Source organism: Hemitrygon akajei, chromosome 25, assembly GCF_048418815.1.
Source record: "Hemitrygon akajei chromosome 25, sHemAka1.3, whole genome shotgun sequence".
NCBI classification, from domain to species: domain Eukaryota; kingdom Metazoa; phylum Chordata; class Chondrichthyes; order Myliobatiformes; family Dasyatidae; genus Hemitrygon; species Hemitrygon akajei.
The window spans coordinates 43,340,809-43,359,051 of NC_133148.1; the positions used below are offsets into that span (position 1 = coordinate 43,340,809).

Genomic DNA, 18,243 nt, shown 5'->3' on the forward strand with positions numbered 1-18,243 from the left:
ATGTCTTTAGACTGGGAAGAAACTGGAGCACCCAGGGGAGAACGTGCAAACTCCTTACAGACAGTGCCGGAACTGAACTCCGAAACACTCCGAGTTGTAAAAGCATTGTGCTAACCGGTATGCTCCCGCGTCGCCCCATTTTCTAATTGGAATTATCCCTGATCCTTTTTTTAAAAAATATAAACGCGGGGTTAAATCAAAAGCCCCCCCACCTACATCTCTCACTGACATCCAGCAGGGCTCATGCCCACTCGATTCTTATTTAACAAATTATTGACCAGGGGTTCCCAACCTTTTTTATGCCAGACCCCTTACTATGAATGAGGAGTCTGTGGACTCCAGGTTGGGAACCCCTGCCATAGGGTCCAAAGTCTGATAAGCAGTAATCACAGAATTGGAAACAATGAACTGATTACCATTAAAATCCATCATTACTGACCCCAATCTCCTTCTAAGCAACTATGCAGAACTGATCACAAACATGGCATCATCTTTAATCCCCAAATGAGTTTCAAACCTGACCACAGACTTGCATCATCAATAACGTTTAAATTCACAGCTACACTCTTCACCAGTCTCAACTTATGTGCTATTGAAAGCGTCAATCTGTTGCATTGACAATAAACTCCTAGCCAAGCTCTCTATTCTGTCAACTCTAGGCAAGGTAATGAAACACTCTGCTGTTAACTTGCATCCACCCTCAATCATGCTTTGCTTCTGTGCTCACCGAACTGTAGTCCAGTCAGAGATGCTGATCTGATTGATATTGAAGCTGTTATGGCTGCTCAGGTACTCTACTATATCCTGGACAATTGACTAGTTGCTGGCCAGTGGTGTAGTGGCATTAGCACTGAACTTCGAGTCAAATGGTCCTGCGCTTGATTCTGGCTGGCTCCTTGCACGCTTTCCATCTGTGCTGGGTTACCAACTCGGACTCACGAAGAACAGACAAAAGCTAAGGAAACAGCAAAAATGCCGCCCAATGCGCCACATGGTGCAAAAGGGAACAATAGCACTTGACTAGGACTGATAACCTGGGCCTAAACTAAGGGGGACAGGAGATTGCAGGACATGAATGGGACACCTGAATGGTATGTTGCTTCCCAGATGCCAGCATCAGGGAGTCTTGGATCGCGTCCACAGCATTTCAAATGTATGTTGTATACATTTCTCTGACATTAAATGTACCTTTGAAATCTGAGAGGCAGGACCTCCAGGGTAGCAATTTCTGGACTGCTGCTTGTGCCACTCGCCTTTGCCAGATTAATGCGTGGCGGAGAAGCTGGGTGCAGGGCACAGGCCTTCAGGTTCTTGGACCATTAGGATCTCTTCTGGGGGAGGTACGACCTGTAGAAAAGTGATGGGTTGCACCTAAACTCGAGGGGGACCGATATTCTTATGGGCAGGTTTGTTAGAGCTGTTGGGGAGGGTTTAAACTGATTTAGCAGTGGGGTGGGAATGAGAGAGAAGGGAGTCAGGTTAGGATAGATGGTTAAAAAAAAAAGCAAAGATATCATGCAGTCAGACTGTTAGGAAGGGCAGGCAGATGATAGGACACAATTGCAGCCAGCAGGGTGGGTATCAGTGCTTTAAGGATGCAGAATCAAAAAGGGTAGCAAATACAGTACCTAAATGTTATATCTCAATGCATAGTATAAGAAATAAGGTGGACAATCTTGCTGCCAGTTCACAGATTGTCCGGTATGATGTGAACATCACTGAGTCATGGCTGAAAGAATATTGTAGTTGGGAACTAAATATGCAAGGTAACACGTTGTATCGGAGGGACAGGAAGGTAGGCAGAGAGGGTGGCGTGGCTCTGCTGTAAAGAATAGTATCAATCAGCAGAAAGATGTGACATTGGATCGGAAGATGCTGAATCTTTGTAGGTTGAGTTAAGAAACTACAAGGGTAAAAGGACCCTGATGGTAGTACTATACAGGCCTCCAACAGCAGCTGGGATGTGGACCAAATATTACAAAGGGAAATAGAAAGAGCATGTCAAAAGGGCAATCTCACAAGTCAGGAGAGATTTTAATTGCAGGTCGATTGGGAAAACCAGGTTAGTAACGGATCTCAAGAAAGTGAATTTGTTGAATGCCTATGAGATGGCCTTTTAGAACAGTTTCTTGTTGAGCCTACTAGGGCATCAGCTATACTGGATTGGATGTGATGTAATGAACCAGAGGTGATTAGGGAGCTTAAGGTGAAAGGATGGTGGCAGTGATCACAATATGTTTTGAGTTCAACTTGAAATTTGATAGGGAGAAAGTAAAGTCTGCTGTAGCAGTATTTCAGTAGAGTAAAGTAAATTGCAAGGAGATGCTGGCAGGGATGACAGCAGAGCAGCAATGGCATGAGTTTCTGGGATAAATGAGGAAGGTGCAGGATGGATGTATTCAAAAAACAAAGGAACATTCAAGGCAAAATAGCACAACTGTGGCTGACAAGGCAAGTCAAAGCTAATGTAAAAGAGAGGGTTTGTCAATTGAGTCAATGTGGATAACAAAGCAAAAATTAGTGGGACAATAGAAGATTGGGAAACTTTTAAAACCCTAGACAGCAACTAAAAAAATCATTCAAAGCAAGCTAGCAAACAATATCAAAGTGTTTAAAGACTTTTTCAAATAGTAAAAAATAAAATAGAAAGGAGAGTGGATATAGGACTGCTAGAAAATAAGACAGGATAAATAATTACGATGGCCAAAGAGATGACAGATAAACTGAGTTTTTGCATTATCCTTCAAGGTGGAAGACACTAGCAGTGTGCCAGTTGTTGAAGGGTGTTAGGGAAGAGAAGTGAATGCAATTACTATTACAAGAGAGAAGGTACTCAAAAAGCTGAAATACCCAAGGGTACACAAGTCACCCAGACCAGATGAACTGCACCCTAGAGTTCTGAAAGACTAAGGTTGCAGAAGGACTTAAGATTAGTTGGTGGTGAGGAAGGCAAATGCAATATTAGTATTCATTTCAAGAAATCTAGAATACATGAACAGGGATGTGATGCCTTGCTTTTATAAGGCACTGGTGAGGCCTCACCTTGAGTATTGTGAACAGTTTTGGGCTCATCTAAGAAAAGATGTGCTAACATTGGAGGTGGGTTCAGAAGAGGTTCACAAGGATGATTCCAGGAATGAAAGGGTTATCATACGAGGAACATTTGATGGCTCTGGGTCTGTACTCGCTGGAATTTACAAGGATGAGGGGAGATCTTATTGAAATTCTTCAAATGTTGAAATGCCTAAACAGAGTAGATGTGGAAAGGATGTTTTTCATGGTGGGGGAGTCTAGGATAAGAATGCACATTGTGGAGCTTGTTACCACATGCAGCTGTGGAGGCCAGGTTGTTCGGTGCATTTCAGGCAGAGATTGATAGGTTCTTGATTGGACATAGCATTAAAGATTATAGGGAGAAGGCTGGGGAGTGGGGCTGAGGAAGGGGAAGAAGGATCAGCCATGATTGAATGGCAGAGCATGATTTGATGGACCAAGCAGCCTAATTCTGCTCTTATGTCATAGGTCAATCCAGAGATGAGCTGAGATATTTTGCATCGCAGGTGATCCTATACTGTTGCAAACGGCCAACGGCTCACAAGGAGTCATCCACCAGAGATCCAAACAACCTTCACCACTCAGCTGCTGGGCAGCTGTGACAATTCATGCTGGATAATTTAAACATGAAACAGACAGTATGGATTTACAATGGAACACAGCAGAAGAGGGGCTTGAACTCTCCATTAAGTAATCTATCACCTTGTTTGCAAATACCTCCATAGCTTTGTCTAATCTTTCAATTTCTGCAACCTTTCGACTTTTTCAAATATTTTACACTCTGCCAATCCTAGCCCTTTCATCACCTCTGATTTCTTGTCTTGCCTTGGGTACAATTGAAGCAGAGGTTGATATGTTCTTGATTAGTAAGGGTGACAAAGGTTATAGGCAGCAGGCAGGAGAATAGGGTTGAGAGGGAATATTAAATTAGGAGTGACCAAACAGAGCAGACTCATTGGACAAAATCTTCTGAATCTGCTTCCTTGTCTTGTGGCCTTCCATAGTCAAAATCTCAAGTTCTGGAATTTCAAAAGATTTTTCTTCTTGTCTAAAGCCACCTCTGTTCTCAGGCATCTGCCCCAATAACTCCTCTTCATCAGATTTTATTCAATAATGGGAAGGCATTATTATTTTATTCAATAATGTTCCTCCATTCAAAAAGATGATGTGAACCTACTTTTCTTCAACTCTATTGATCACAAATTTAATCAGATTTATAATAAATGATTCAGCATTGAGGAAGAGCTAAGCTTCACGCATAATTGTCTCTTGCTTTTCATCCTGAATGGCACATCCCCTGAACCTAGACTCGCCAAAAACAGCAATAACTTCTATCTTTACTATCTTCAAAACTTTAATAAATCACCTCTTAAATCTTCTGAATTCCAAAGAACAGCTTGGAACTTATCCTGTGAGCATGGTATCAAATTTGTAAGTCTACCTTGAACTCTACAAGTCTACACTATTGCCTTCTAAGGTGACACATGCAGAATTGCTCACAGTTCTCCAGGTGCTGTATGAAAGGCTACGTGTATAGGGTAGTACATAGGTACTACATAGGTATAGGTATTGTACAACTGCAGTGAAGTTGTGCAATACCTATACTTATTCCATTACATATTCCATTCCATTACATACGAAGTCCATAATTATATACATCTAACTATTTTCTAAACCCATCTTTAACATTTTAATGCCCCATCTATTCAAACTTTCTTCCTGGCATTTCACTATTACATAGTCTGTCCCTTTTTGCCCAATGTTCCTATAAACAAGCTTGGACTGCTTAAAATACTACTGACATTATATAGTTGTGACTATGCTGATATTGTTTATTAACCTTCCTATCAGGAATGAAAGATTATTACAGCCAAAAAGAGAAAAAGACATTACCAAAACGCAAGATGTGATTTACAAATATTATTTAAACAGGCAAATATAGCAAGTTAACATCCATCAAATTAATAAAACCAAGAAATGGAAAACATTGAGAAGCTTGCAATGCAAATAGATATTGTACAGGAAAATAATGAAATTTAAAACTGTTAAATGCAATGCCCATAATTTATTTCAATTTTAAAAAGAAACTGATCTGAACCCCAGTGATTTTTGTCCATGTGGGAAAGCTTAATACATCAGCTTGAGGTGGTGTTTCTACATTATATCCAACCACCAGGGCCACAGAACTTCAACAAGCTGAATTACCTTTTCCACAGAATTTTCCTTTTGTTAAACCAATTGGAGGCAGCCTTTACAAAGATATCAAATAGAGGCAGAGGACTGAAGTCACAATGCAATTTCTCAGATTTGTGGTTACTGCCACACTGTTAATGGTCTAGCACTGGCACTGGTCTTGAAGTAACTTTACTAAGAGAACTTGGGAGAAGAAAAGGACAGAAGTGATTTGAGCAACTACAGTGAACAGCATGAAATGTACCCTGCACTAAATGCTTAAGAGATTCACTACATATTTTCTTCATGTTTCACCAGAAACTGGTTAGGAATTTAATATTTTGTACTGATAGTACCCAAGTATCAAAAATGTTTCACTCCCTGAACGTTCCCAAATGTACATATACATAGCATTTAATACCAGCATTCCCACAATCTTGATTGAGAAGTTGCAGAACCTGGGCCTCTGTACCTCCCTCTGCAATTGGATCCTCGACTTCCTAACAGGAAGACCACAACCTGTGCGGATTGGTACCGTCTCAATAACAATCAACACTGGCACACTGTGTGCTTAGTCCACTGGTCTACTCTCTATATACACATGACTGTGTGGCTAGGCATAGCTCAAATACCATCTATAAATTTGCTGATGATACAATCATTGTTGGTAGAATCTCAGATGGAAACGGGAGGGCATACAGGAGCAAGATATACCAACTAGTGGAGTGGTGTCGCAGCAACAACCTGGCACTCAACGTCAGTAAGGCAAAAGAGCTGATTGCGGACTTCAGGAAGGGTAAGACAGAGGAATACATACCAATCTTCATCGAGGGATCAGAAGTGGAGAAGGTGCAGTTTCACGTTCCTGGGTGTCAAGATCTCTGAGGACCTAACCTGGTCCCAACATATCAATGCAGTTATAAAGAAGGCAAGACAGCGACTGTACTCCATTCAGAGTCTGAAGCAATTTGGTATGTCAACAAATACGCTCAAATCTCTATAGATGCACCATGGAGAGCGTTCCGACAGGTTGCATCACTATCTGGTATGGGGGGGGGGGGAGGGGGAAGAAACTGCACAAGACTGAAAGAAGCTGCAGAAGGTTGTAAATCTAGCCAGCTCCATCTTGGGCACTAGCCTACAAAGTACCCAGAACATCTTCAGGGAGCAGTGTCTCAGAGAGGCTGTGTCCATTATTAAGGACCTCCAGCACCCAGAGCATGCCCTTTTCTCACTGTTACCATCAGGTAGGAGGTACAGAAGCCTGAAGGCACACACTCAGCAATTCAGGAACAGCTTCTTCCCCTCTGCCATCTGATTCCTAAATGGACATTGAATCCTTGAACACTACCTCACTTTATTTTAATATACAATATTTCTGTTTTTGCACTATTCTTAATCTATTCAATATAGGTATATTTATTACTATTTTTATTTTCTTCTTCTATATTATGTATTGTATTGAACTGCTAAGTTAACAAATTTCACCGTCACATGCCACTAATAATAAACCTGATTCTGTTACAATTTTCAAGGAGAACAATTCTTACTCACTTGTAGGTAATGGATTTGGTTTGTCATCAGGTGACCCAGGTTGCAGATTAAACTTGTTCTTCCAGCCTTTAATCTTGGTGAGGTCATTTGTTTTTCCTGTCCGGGAAATAAAGGGAATCCCGGTTTCTGCAAGTAATACATTCACAAGATATGTAAACTTAAGGGAAAGTCACAAATTTAGCATGTATGGAGAGGTTACATGGATATTGCATTTAGAACTCCCAGTGCCAATATCACTTTACTAAACCAGAACTGTGTGTGACCAGTGTAAAAATTAGCAGTTTCAAATAGAAAAAAAAATTGTGGTTTTTAGGGCACACAATTCTCAGATATATTGAGCAGTTATTTGCTTACAGATAACTTTATTAATCATTACTTACATAAGAAACTCTCAAAGATTAAAGAGGCCTTAATCAATGGAAACACCTCTTAAATTGAGGCCAAGTTACAAATGGGATTAAACGTTATCTTCAAAGTTCACCGATGTTTGGGGGCCATAGTTTTAAGGTGCTTGGAAGAAGATACAGAGGGGATGTCAGGGATAAGTTTTCAGACAGAGAGTGGTGGGTACATGGAATGCACTGCCAGCAACGGTGGTAGAGGTGGATACAATAGGGTCTTTTAAAATACTCTTATATAGGTATGTGGAGCTTAGAAAAATAGAGGGCTATGCGGTAGGGTAATCCTAGGTAGTTTCTTGAGTAGGTTATATGGTCAGAACAACACTGTGGACCAAAGGGCCCATAATGTGCTGTAGATTTCTCTGTTGTTTATTTTTCTCTTTTTCTTCCTTTCCTCAAAATATTAGCAGCAGAAACATTTAAAACTATGGATTCAGCTAAACTGACCAGTAAATATTGGACAAAGGTTCTTTGACCTAAAATATATCTGCTGCTATGTGTACAAATGCGGCCTGACCTGCTCAGTCTTTCTACCATTTTGTTTTTTTTCCTATTTCAGAACAAATTTTCCACCCGATGCCAGGATATACCAGTGGTTCCCTGACTGGCAGTGCTGGGAGTCTAAATCAGCAAAAGAATTTTCCATCCTGGCACATGCTCACATGCGATTTTGAAGGACTCCTTGTGGAAAAAGGAAATGATTTTTCACAGATGCTTCAAGTGTTTCCGCTAAGAAAAATGTCTTTGAACATGTACCAGATTCAACTTGCTACATGCCCAGCAGTCTTCCTTCAACTGAATGGGAGAAATAATTTTAATTCTATGTATTTAAGGTAGCGTTGATTTGCCTTGGTTTTTTTTTAAATGTAGGTGTGCTTTTAAACTTCTTTAATGTAAAAAAATTTAGTATAGCGCTGATAGACTATCTGGTGATTTTGTCTTTTCTCGTGGAGTCAAATAATGTTACATCAACACTTGGTGCTAAATGCAAATACATAATATTAACAGAATCCTCCAGGTTTCCGTAAGATGCACCAAATTAGCCTATGAAGTTAATGCTTTATGCCTAGAATCCTATATTGTCAAGATAATTCATTCTCTAGACATCACCAAACTAATGTATACAACTCAGCTGCCAAATTCACATGGGCAATGCAAGAATGGAATTGTTATCCTTTCAGTAATACTTCCTCTTACAACACCAAAACCTTGGCTCCACTAACTGGATTATCCAAGAACACATCAGGCGGAATGCTTTACTTACCTCGAATTGTATGTGTCTCAGGTGCAGTAATAAAATAACTCGATTCAACATTCTGCTCGGAGCTGGGAACAGAATGCTCATGGGTCAAAGCTGGTCCTAAATGTTTCAAGTTTAACCATTCGGTGGGGTGAAGGCCACTTAGCTTTACGCCAGCTAGAAAAATAAAGAGCAAACGTAAGCAAAATTATTTAAAAGATTTGAATTATGGCTATGATTAAAAGACCACGGATTATTAATGTGGAGCATCACTGCAGAAGTACTACACAGTATAAGCAGTGAGCAATATGCACCGACTTTCTGACATAGGTCACTGCACTAAAGAGAGGAATAAGGAATAACATTAGACAGATTTGCTCACTTTTGAGGTGTACTAACACACACTTTGCCAGAGAGCACAAGTGGTTTAAGCAAATACAGAAATTGGGTGGAGTGGTGAAAAGTGCTAAGCTGTTGTTATAAGAACAGTATCATTCTCCAAGTCCCTCACTGTCTCATAACTCACTGTATTCTGTTATATAATCCCAGCCATCAGGCTCTTGTTAACTTCACTCTTCATCTTATGTTCTCAAGTTATTGCTTATTTATTATTTCTTTTATATATGCACAGTTTGTTGTCTTTTGCACACTGGCTGTTGGCCTGTCCTTATGGGTCTGGTCAAACATAGATTCTATTGTGTTTCTTTTATTTATTGAGTATACCTGCAAGAAAATGAATCTCAGGGTTGTATATGGTGACAATAGGCAGGTAGATTGGGAAAATCAGGTTGGTACAGGATTCTAAGAGAGGGAATTTCTAGAATGTCTACATAATGGCTTTTTACAGTAGCTCACAGTTTAGCCAACTATAGGATAAGGTGTTCTGGTCTGGGTGTTGTGCAATGAACTGTAATTGATTAAGAGAGAGATTTTTTTTAGCCAGAGGGTCATGGATTTATGGAATTTGTTGCCACATACAGCTGTGGAGGCCCAATCAGTGAGAGCGTTTAAGGAGGAGACTGATAGGTATCTAATTAGTTAGGATATCAAGGGATATGGGGAAAAAGCCGGAATTTGGAACTAGATGGGAGAATAGTTTAGCTCATGGTGGAGTGGCAGAGCAGGCTCGATGGGCCGAATGGCCTACTTCTGCTCCTTTGTCTTGTGATCTTGTGAGAGCTTAAGGCAAAAAACCCTTAATGGAAAGTGATCATATGATCAAATTCACCCTGAAATTTGAGAAGGACAAGCTAAAGTCAGATGCATCAGTATTACAGTGGAGTAAAATATAGAGGTATGATAGAGGAGTTGGCTAGAATTGATTGGAAAGAACACTAGCAGGGATGACAGCAGAGCAGCAAAGGCTGCAATTTCTGGAAGCAATTCAGGAGGCACAGGATATATACATTCCAAAGAGGAAGAAGTATTTTAAAAGCAAGATGACACAACCATGGCTAACAAGGGAAGTCAAAGCCAACATAAAAGCCAAAGAGAGGGCATATAATAAGTTAAGATGATTGGGAAATGATGGACGAACTGAATAAGTATTTTGCATCAGTCTTCACTGTGGAAGACGCTAGTAGTATGGTCGAAATTCCAGGTGTCGGGGGCATGAAGTGTGTGAAGTTACCATAACTAGGGAGAAAGGTCAGAAGGTAGATAATCACCTGGACCAGATGGTGTACACGCAAGTTCTGAAGGAGGTGGCTGAAAAGGTCGTGGTGGCATTAGTCATGATCTTTCAAGAATCACCAGATTCAGAAGACTGGAAAATTGCAAATGTCATTCCACTCTTCAAGAAGAGAGAAAGGCAGAAACAAGGAAATTATAGGCCAGTTAGTCTGACCTCAGTGGTTGGGAAGATGTTGGAGTCCTTATTTAAGGATGTGGTTTCGGGGTAAATGATAAAACAGGCTGTAGTCACTACGGTTTTCCTCACGGAAAAATCTTGCCTGATTAATCTGCTGGAATTATTTGAAGAAACAGCAAGTAGGATAGATATAGGGAAGGCAGTTGATGTTGTGTACTTGGGATTTTCAAAAGGCTTTTAAAAACCCAGTCTCTATAAAAGAGTTACCACCTAGCAAAGCAGTCATTGTGGAAGCGGTCGTCATTGGAGTACTATTGAGTCAGTAGTAAGGCTTTGGCTCAAACAGAGCTTCGGCGAGAACAGGCAGAGGTTAGTTAAGTTCTTTCCTTATTTCTTATTCAGCTCGAGAGAGAGAGAGAATAGGGGGTATGTCTACAGACATAAGTGTTCTGTTCTGATGTGGGATGATGTCAGATGTTGGATTGCCAGGAGACTCCCAGCTTCCCCAATGGCCATATTATTCAAGAAAGGGAGTAGGGATAGCCCAGGAAATTGTAGATCAGTGAGTCTTTTTTCAGTGGTTGGTAAGTTGATGGAGAAGATCCTGAGAGGCAGAATTTATGAACATTTGGAGAGGCATAATATGATTAGGAATAGTCAGCATGGCTTTGTCAAAGGCAGGTCATGCCTTATGAGCGTGATTGAAATTTTTTGAGGATGCGACTAAACACATTGAAGGTAGAGCAGTATATGTAGTGTATATGGATTCAGTAAGGTATTTGTTAAGATACCCCATGCAAGGCTTATTGAGAAAGTAAGGAGGCATAGGATCCAAGGGGACATTGCTTTGTGGATCTAGAATTGGCTTGCTCAGAAAAAGCAAAGTGGTTGTAGACAGATCATATTCTACATGGAGGTCAGTGACCAGTGGTGTACATCAGGGATCTGTTCTGCAACCCCTACTCTTCGTGATTTTTATAAATGACCTGGATGAGGAACTGGACGAATGGGTTAGTAAATTTACTGATGACACAAAGGTTGGGGGTGTTGTGGATAGTGTGGAGGGTTGTCAGAGGTTACAGCAGGACATTGACAGGATGCAAAACTGGGCTGAGAAGTGGCAGATAGAGTTCAACCCAGATAAGTTTGAGATGGTTCATTTTGATAGGTCAAATATGATGGCAGAATATAGTATTAATGGTAAGACTCTTGGCAGTGTGGAGGATCAGAGGGATCTTAGGGTCCGAGTTCATAGGACACTCAAAGCTCCTACGCAGGTCGACTCTGTGGTTAAGAAGGCATACAGTGCATTGGCCTTCATCAACTGTGAGATTAAGTTTAAGAGCCAAGAGGTAATATTGTAGCTATATAGGACCGTGGTCAGACCCCACTTGGGAGTACGTTGCTCAGTTCTGGTCACCTCACTACAGGAAGGATGTGGAAACCATAGAAAGAGTGCAGAGGAGATTCACAAGGATGTTGCATGGATTGGGGAGCATGCCTTATGAGAATAGGTTGAGTGAATTCAAGCCTTTTCTCCTTGGAGTGACAGAGGATGAGAGGTGACCTGATAGAGGTGTACAAGATAATGAGAGGCATTGATCATATGGATAGTCAGAGGCTTTTCCCCGGAGCTGAAATGACTAGCACGAGAAGGGACAGTTTTAAGGTGCTTGGAAGTAGGTACAGAGCAGGTGTCAGGGACAAGTTATTGTTTTTTTTTAAAAAAACACGCAGAGAGTGGTGAATGCGTGGAATGGGCTGCCGGCAGCAGCAGATCTGAAACAATAGGATCTTTTAAGAGACTCCTGGATGAATACATGGAGCTTAGAAAAATAGAGGGCTATGGGTAAGCCTAGGTAGTTCTAAGGTCATGTTTGGTACAGTTTTGTGGGTTGAAGGGCCTGTATTGTGCTGTAGGTTTTCTAAATTTCTATTTCTATCTGTGCTAGGTGCATCGAGATACAGCTCCTTAGAGACCATGTTAGGGAACTGGAGCTGCAGCTCGATGACCTTTGGCTTGTTAGGGAGAGTGAAGCAGTGCTAGACAGGAGCTACAGGGAGGTAGTCACCCCAAGGGTACAGGAGACAGATAAATGGGTGACTGTCAGGTGAGGGAAGGGAGAACTTCAAATAGTGGCGAGCACCACTGTGGCCATCCCCTTCGACAATAAATACTCCATTTTGAGTACAGTTAAGGGGTAAAATGACCTACCTGGGGGAAGAAACAGCGGCTGTGCACCTGGCACTGAAACTGCCTGTGGCTCAGAAGGGTAGGGAACTAAACGGGATGGTAGCAGTAATCGGGGACTCTACAGTCAAGGGGACAGACAGGTGATACTGTGGATGCAAAATAGCAGATGGGAACCAGTACGATAGAGCTGAGGATCAGCCAGGTTTACAAATAGATGATGAGTGCAACATGAATACAAGGACGGACAAGTCAATGATTGGGTACAAATGCAGACAGAGCAAACAGTTAAACTATAACATAGAGGCAAAATTCAAAAGGGTGAAGAACGCAGGACTGAAGGTGATGTATTTAAATGTGCGCAGCATTCAGAATAAGGTGGACGAACTCGTGGCACAATTAGATTGATTGGTATGACATTGTGAGCATCACCGAGTCTGAGTCGTGGCTGAAAGCAGTTCAGAGTTGGGAGCTTAACATCAAAGGATATACTTTGTATCAAAGCGACAGGTAGGAAGGCAAAGACAGTGGTGTGGCTCTGTTGGTAGGAGATGGAATTACATCTTTAGAAAGAGGTGACATAGGGTCAGAGAATATTGAATCTTTGTGGGTGGGGTTAAGTAATTGCAAGGGTTAAAAAAAACCATTATGGGAATCATATATAGGCCTCCAAATAGTCAAGATGTGGGGTTGAGGTCGCAGAGGGAACTGGAAAAAAAAACATGTAATAAGGGTAATTACACAATTAAAATGGGGGACTTCAATATGCAAGCAGATTTGGAAAATCAGGGTATTGAGTAATAACCCAGACCTTAGTAGGGAGCTTAATGTAAATGAACCCTTTTAAGAAAGTAGTGATCATAATATGATCAAATTCATACTGCAATTTGGAAGGGAGACATGTATCAGTATTGCAATGGAATAAACAGAATTAGAGGTATGAGAGAGGAGTGAATTGGAAGGGGATACTGACAGAGAAAGCAGAGATGACTGAAGTTTCTGGGAGCAATTCACAAGCCGCAGGATCAATATTCCTCACAGAGGAAAAAGTTCTCAAATGGCAGGGGTAGGCAAATGTGGCTGACAAAGGAAGTTAAGGACTGCATAAAAGCCAAGGACAGGGCATACAAGGCAGCAACACTGAGTGGGAAGTTGGATGATTGGGAAGCTTTTAAAATCCAACAAAAGGCAACTAAGATAAAATTAGAGGGCAGACTAACCAATAATATAAAGCAGGATACCAGAAGTTTTTTTTTCCAGTTATATAAAGAGTAAAAGGGAAGTGAGTGTTGATATTAGACCACTGAAAAATGATGCTGGTGAGGTAGTAATGGGGGATAAAGAAATGGCAGACAAACTTAATGGGTGCTTTGTATCTGTCTTCACTGTGGAAGACACGAGCAGTGTGCCACAGTTCCACGAGTGTCAGGGAGCAGGAATGAGTGCCATTGCTATTACAAAGGAAAAAGTGCTAGGCAAACTCAAAGGTCTTAAGGTAGATAAGTCACCTGGGCCTGCCGGACTACATCAGAGTCCTGAGAGAAGCTGCAGAAGAGATAACGGATACATTGGTTATGATCTTTCAAGAATCACTTGATTCTGGCACGGTCCCGGAGGACTGGAAGATTGCAAAATGTTACTCCACTTTTCAAGAAGAGAGGAAGGCAAAAGAAACAAAATTATAGGCTAGTTAGCCTAACCTCAGTGGAAAGTGTTGGAGTCTATTATTAAGGATGAGGTTTCAAGGTACTAGGAGACTAATGATAAAAGTCAGCATGGTTTCTGTAAAGGGAAATCTTGCCTGACTAATCTGTTAAGAGTTCTTCGAGTAAGTAACAAGCAGGGTGGACAAAGGAGAGGCAGTGGACATCACTTACTTGGATTTTCAGAAGGCGTTTGATCAGGTGACATACACGAGACTGCTAGACAGATACTGGCAAGCATAGAGGAATGGCTGACAGGCAGGAGGCAGCAATTGGGAATAAAAGGGTCTTTTCTGGTTGGCTGCTTGTGAATAGTGGTGTTCCTTAGGGGGTCAGTATTGCTTGTCATTGATTTAGATCACGTAATTGATGGCTTTGTGGCAGAGTTTGCAGATGACACGAAGATAAGATAGATGGGTAGGTAGTGCTGAGGAAGTAGTGTGATTGCAGCAGGACTTAAGACAAATTGGAAGAATGGGCAAAAAAGTGATAGATGGAATACAGTGTTGGGAAATGTATGATAATGCATTTTGGTAAAAGAAACAATAAGGCAGACTATTATCTAAATGGGGAGAAGGTTCAAACATCAGAGGTGCAGAGGGACTGAGGATGCCTTGTGCAAGACTCCCAGAAGGTTAATTCACAAGTTGAGTCTGAGGTAAAGAAGGCAAATGTAATGTTGGCATTTATTACAAGGGAAATACAATATGAAAACCAAGGAAATAATGTTGGGACTTTACAAGACACTTGTTAGGCGCCAGTTGGATTATTGCCAACAGTTTTGGGCCTCACATCTCAGAAAGGACGTATTGTTATTGGAGAGAGTCCAGAGGAGGTTCACGAGGATGATTCCAGGAATGAAAGGTTAACATGTGAGGAGCGTTTAGCAGCTTTAGGCCTGTACTCACTGGAATTTAGAAGATTGCGGGGGAATCTCAATGAAACCTTCTGCACATACCAGCTGTGTGATGAAAAAGGCACAACAGCACCTCTTTCACCTCAAACGGTTGAAGTAGTTTGGTACGGTCCCACCAAATTCTATGAACTTTCTATAGGGGCACTATTGAGAGCACCCTGACTGGCTGCATCACTGCTTGGTATGGGAACTGTACTTGCCTCAATCGCAGGGCTCTGCACAGAGTAGTGCGGATAGCCCAGCGCATCCGTAGATGTGAACTTCCCACTATTCAGAACATTTAGAAAGACAGGTGTGTAAAAAGGGCCCGAAGGATCATTGGAGTCCTAAGTCACCCCAAACACAAACTGTTCCAGCTGCTACTATCCACAGTAAACAGTACCACAGCGTAAAAGCCAGTACCAACAGGCTCTCGGACAGTTTCTTCCACCAGGCCTTCAGACTGATTAACTCATGCTGACACAACTGTATTTTTATGCTATATTGACTATCTTGTTGTACACATTTGTGTTACAATTCTGTATCACATATGTTGTGATACAGAATTGTGTTCAATTCTGGTCACCTCATTATAGGAAGGATGTGGAAGCTATGGAGAGGGTGCAGAGCAGATTTACCAGGATGTTGCCTGGTTTGGAGAACAAGTCATAAGAAACAAGGTTAGCAGAGCTAGAACTTCTCTCTTTGGAGCGTAGAAGAATGAGAGGGCACTTGATAGAGGTCTACAAAATTATGAGAGGCATAGATAGGGTGGATAGTCAGTACCTGTTTCCCAGGGCACCAATAGCAAACACCAGAGGGCATATGTACAAAATTAAGGGAGGGAAGTTTAGGGGAGACATCAGGGGTAAGTTTTTTTTACACCGAGGGTTGTGAGTGCCTGGAATGACTTGCCAGGGATGGTGGTGGAGGCTAAAACATTAGGGGTATTCAAGAGCCTCTTGGACAGGCACATGGATGAAAGAAAAATGGAGGGTTATGGGGTAGTGTGGGTTTAGTACTCATTTTTTAAGGATTATATGGGTCAGCACAACATGGAGGGCTGAAGGGCCTGTACTGTGCCGTAGTGTTCTATGGTTCTATATTTGTAAATTACTGTAATTGCACATTTGATTGTAAAGATTTTTACTCATGTACATGAAGTATGCAAGTAATAAAATCAATTCAATAAACACTTTGATAATAAATTTACTTTGAAGTATAGAACCTGACCCTGATTCTTTCAGGTTCTGAATTTTATGCTGAGATGTCACAAATGTGAAATCAGTTCAAAGTTATTTGGGGTTTATGAGACTCCACAATGGGAGTGTCTTGGAGCAGCCTCTTAACTTGAGCTGTTACCGAGGCTGTGTTTGTATCTTAGCAACTAACCAGATAATTTAAAACTTACTCTAATTAAATTCTGCATTCAAAGTTCAAAGTAAACATCAAACTACATATATGACACCATATACAACCCTTGAGGTTCATTTTCCTGTGGACATACTCAATAAATCCAGAATAACGATAATAGAATCAATGAAAGGCCACACCAACTGGCCGTTCAACTAGTGTACAAAAGACAATAAACTGTGCAAATACAAAACAAATAAATAAATATCAGCAGAAAAGATGGAGTCCTTGAAAATGAGCCCATAGATTGTGAGAACGGTTCAGTGATGACGCAAGTGAAGTCATCTCCAATTTTCAGAAACAACAAGAGCAGCAACAAGGAAATTACAGCTGAAGGAGTACATATATCACAAGGCTCTTGATTTGGTGTCTCATATTAGACTTCTAATCACCACTGAAGATCATATTCAGAAAGGTCTGTAACAACATGAAACAATGCCTTGTGTTCCAATTTTCAGTAAAGCATGCCTCATTTCACTAGCATCACATTTCCCCACAGCTTTAAATACCAGTCACCCTCTTTACCACACATGCAAACATAAAATGTCAGAATCCAGTTAATGTGAAGTTTAAAGTGAATATTCAAGTCTCTCTCTGCATGCCTTTTCGCCCACCTGCAGAAATGAAAAAGGATAAAAGACTAATGGAACTACAAAAGGATTATTGCATATAAAACAGCAGAAAATGAACTAACATCGCTGTAGCACTGGATGCAGTATTTCATGCGATCCATTCCATCTCAGCTCTTCCCGTAGTCTCTCTTCAAGCTTTTCAATCTCTCCAGTCTGGTCCTGAAGATCTGTTGGAGAGATTTTGCAGTTAATCCATGGAATACTCTTATGTGGATAAATAATTCCCCAAGAATTACAAGGAAATATTCCTTAATTTACTTTTCAACTTTGCACTTTCCCACCCAGCTTTACCCCATGATCCAGTAAAAGTCCTACCCAGATGCCTCTCTGCTTTGACCACTTCCACTCCCCAACCCATCCATCTAGTTTGTGACCAACCAGTGCCTACTACTCATTTCCTCCTTACTCTTGTTTGACACTGTCCTACCAGGCAATGCCCTTAATAAGGAGACAACAGTGAAAAGCAGCATTAGGACATCTTGTACACTCTTCTGCTCTTACTCAATCATTACAACTCAAGGAGTTCAGAAAATTTACTGCTGTCAACTGACTCTGTGGTAACAAATGAAATGGGATTAAATTTCATGGGATGTTTGTTAACAGAAAACTATTAACAAAATAACAACTCCGTATTTCTAGCAGACGAACAGATCTTTATGAGAACACAGTACAATAATTACGGATGCACTAGTGCTGGGGCTCTCAACCTTTTATATGTCATGGACCAATAACATTAAGGGGTCTGTGGTCCCCAGGTTGGGAACCTTTTGCTCTAGGCCACATCTGAAAGATGCAGCCCTTTTAACAAGACATTCTCTTTGATAAAGTACCCACAAATGAAGCATTAATTAAGTTATACAACCCGATTTCTGACATCAAATTAAATATAAACCCCATTTTATTATTTTAAGCTTACTACATGTGAACTATTGTTTAGATTTATTAATCACATGTACATTGAAACATACAGCGAAATGTGTTGCTTGCATTAATGACACAATCTGACAATGTGCTGGGGGCAGCCCAAAGAGTTACCACACATTCTGGCACCAACAATGCATGACCACTATGGTCAGCAGAACATACAAAGAGCAACACCCCATCCAGCACACAGATGATCTTTCAACCCAAAGACAGGCCTCCAACCTCCAGATGGGAACCCAGACACAACAGTATTA

At 41.1% G+C, this 18,243-nt stretch overlaps 1 protein-coding gene across 4 annotated transcripts in view; it reads right to left on the bottom strand.

The window, feature by feature from the left end:
• The window catches only part of LOC140716569 (uncharacterized), a 123,070-nt gene that overhangs the window by 93,729 nt on the left and 11,098 nt on the right, over positions 1 to 18,243 (bottom strand). For 3 of the 4 annotated variants that reach the window (XM_073029403.1, XM_073029405.1, XM_073029406.1), the window contains 3 exons: positions 17,128 to 17,232; positions 8,446 to 8,598; positions 6,781 to 6,906 (listed from right to left, as the gene is read on the bottom strand). In XM_073029403.1, coding sequence (XP_072885504.1) covers positions 6,781 to 6,906; positions 8,446 to 8,598; positions 17,128 to 17,232 — 384 coding nt within the window. The remainder of the gene's footprint in view (positions 1 to 6,780; positions 6,907 to 8,445; positions 8,599 to 17,127; positions 17,233 to 18,243) is intronic. The other variant, XM_073029404.1, reaches the window with a different exon arrangement.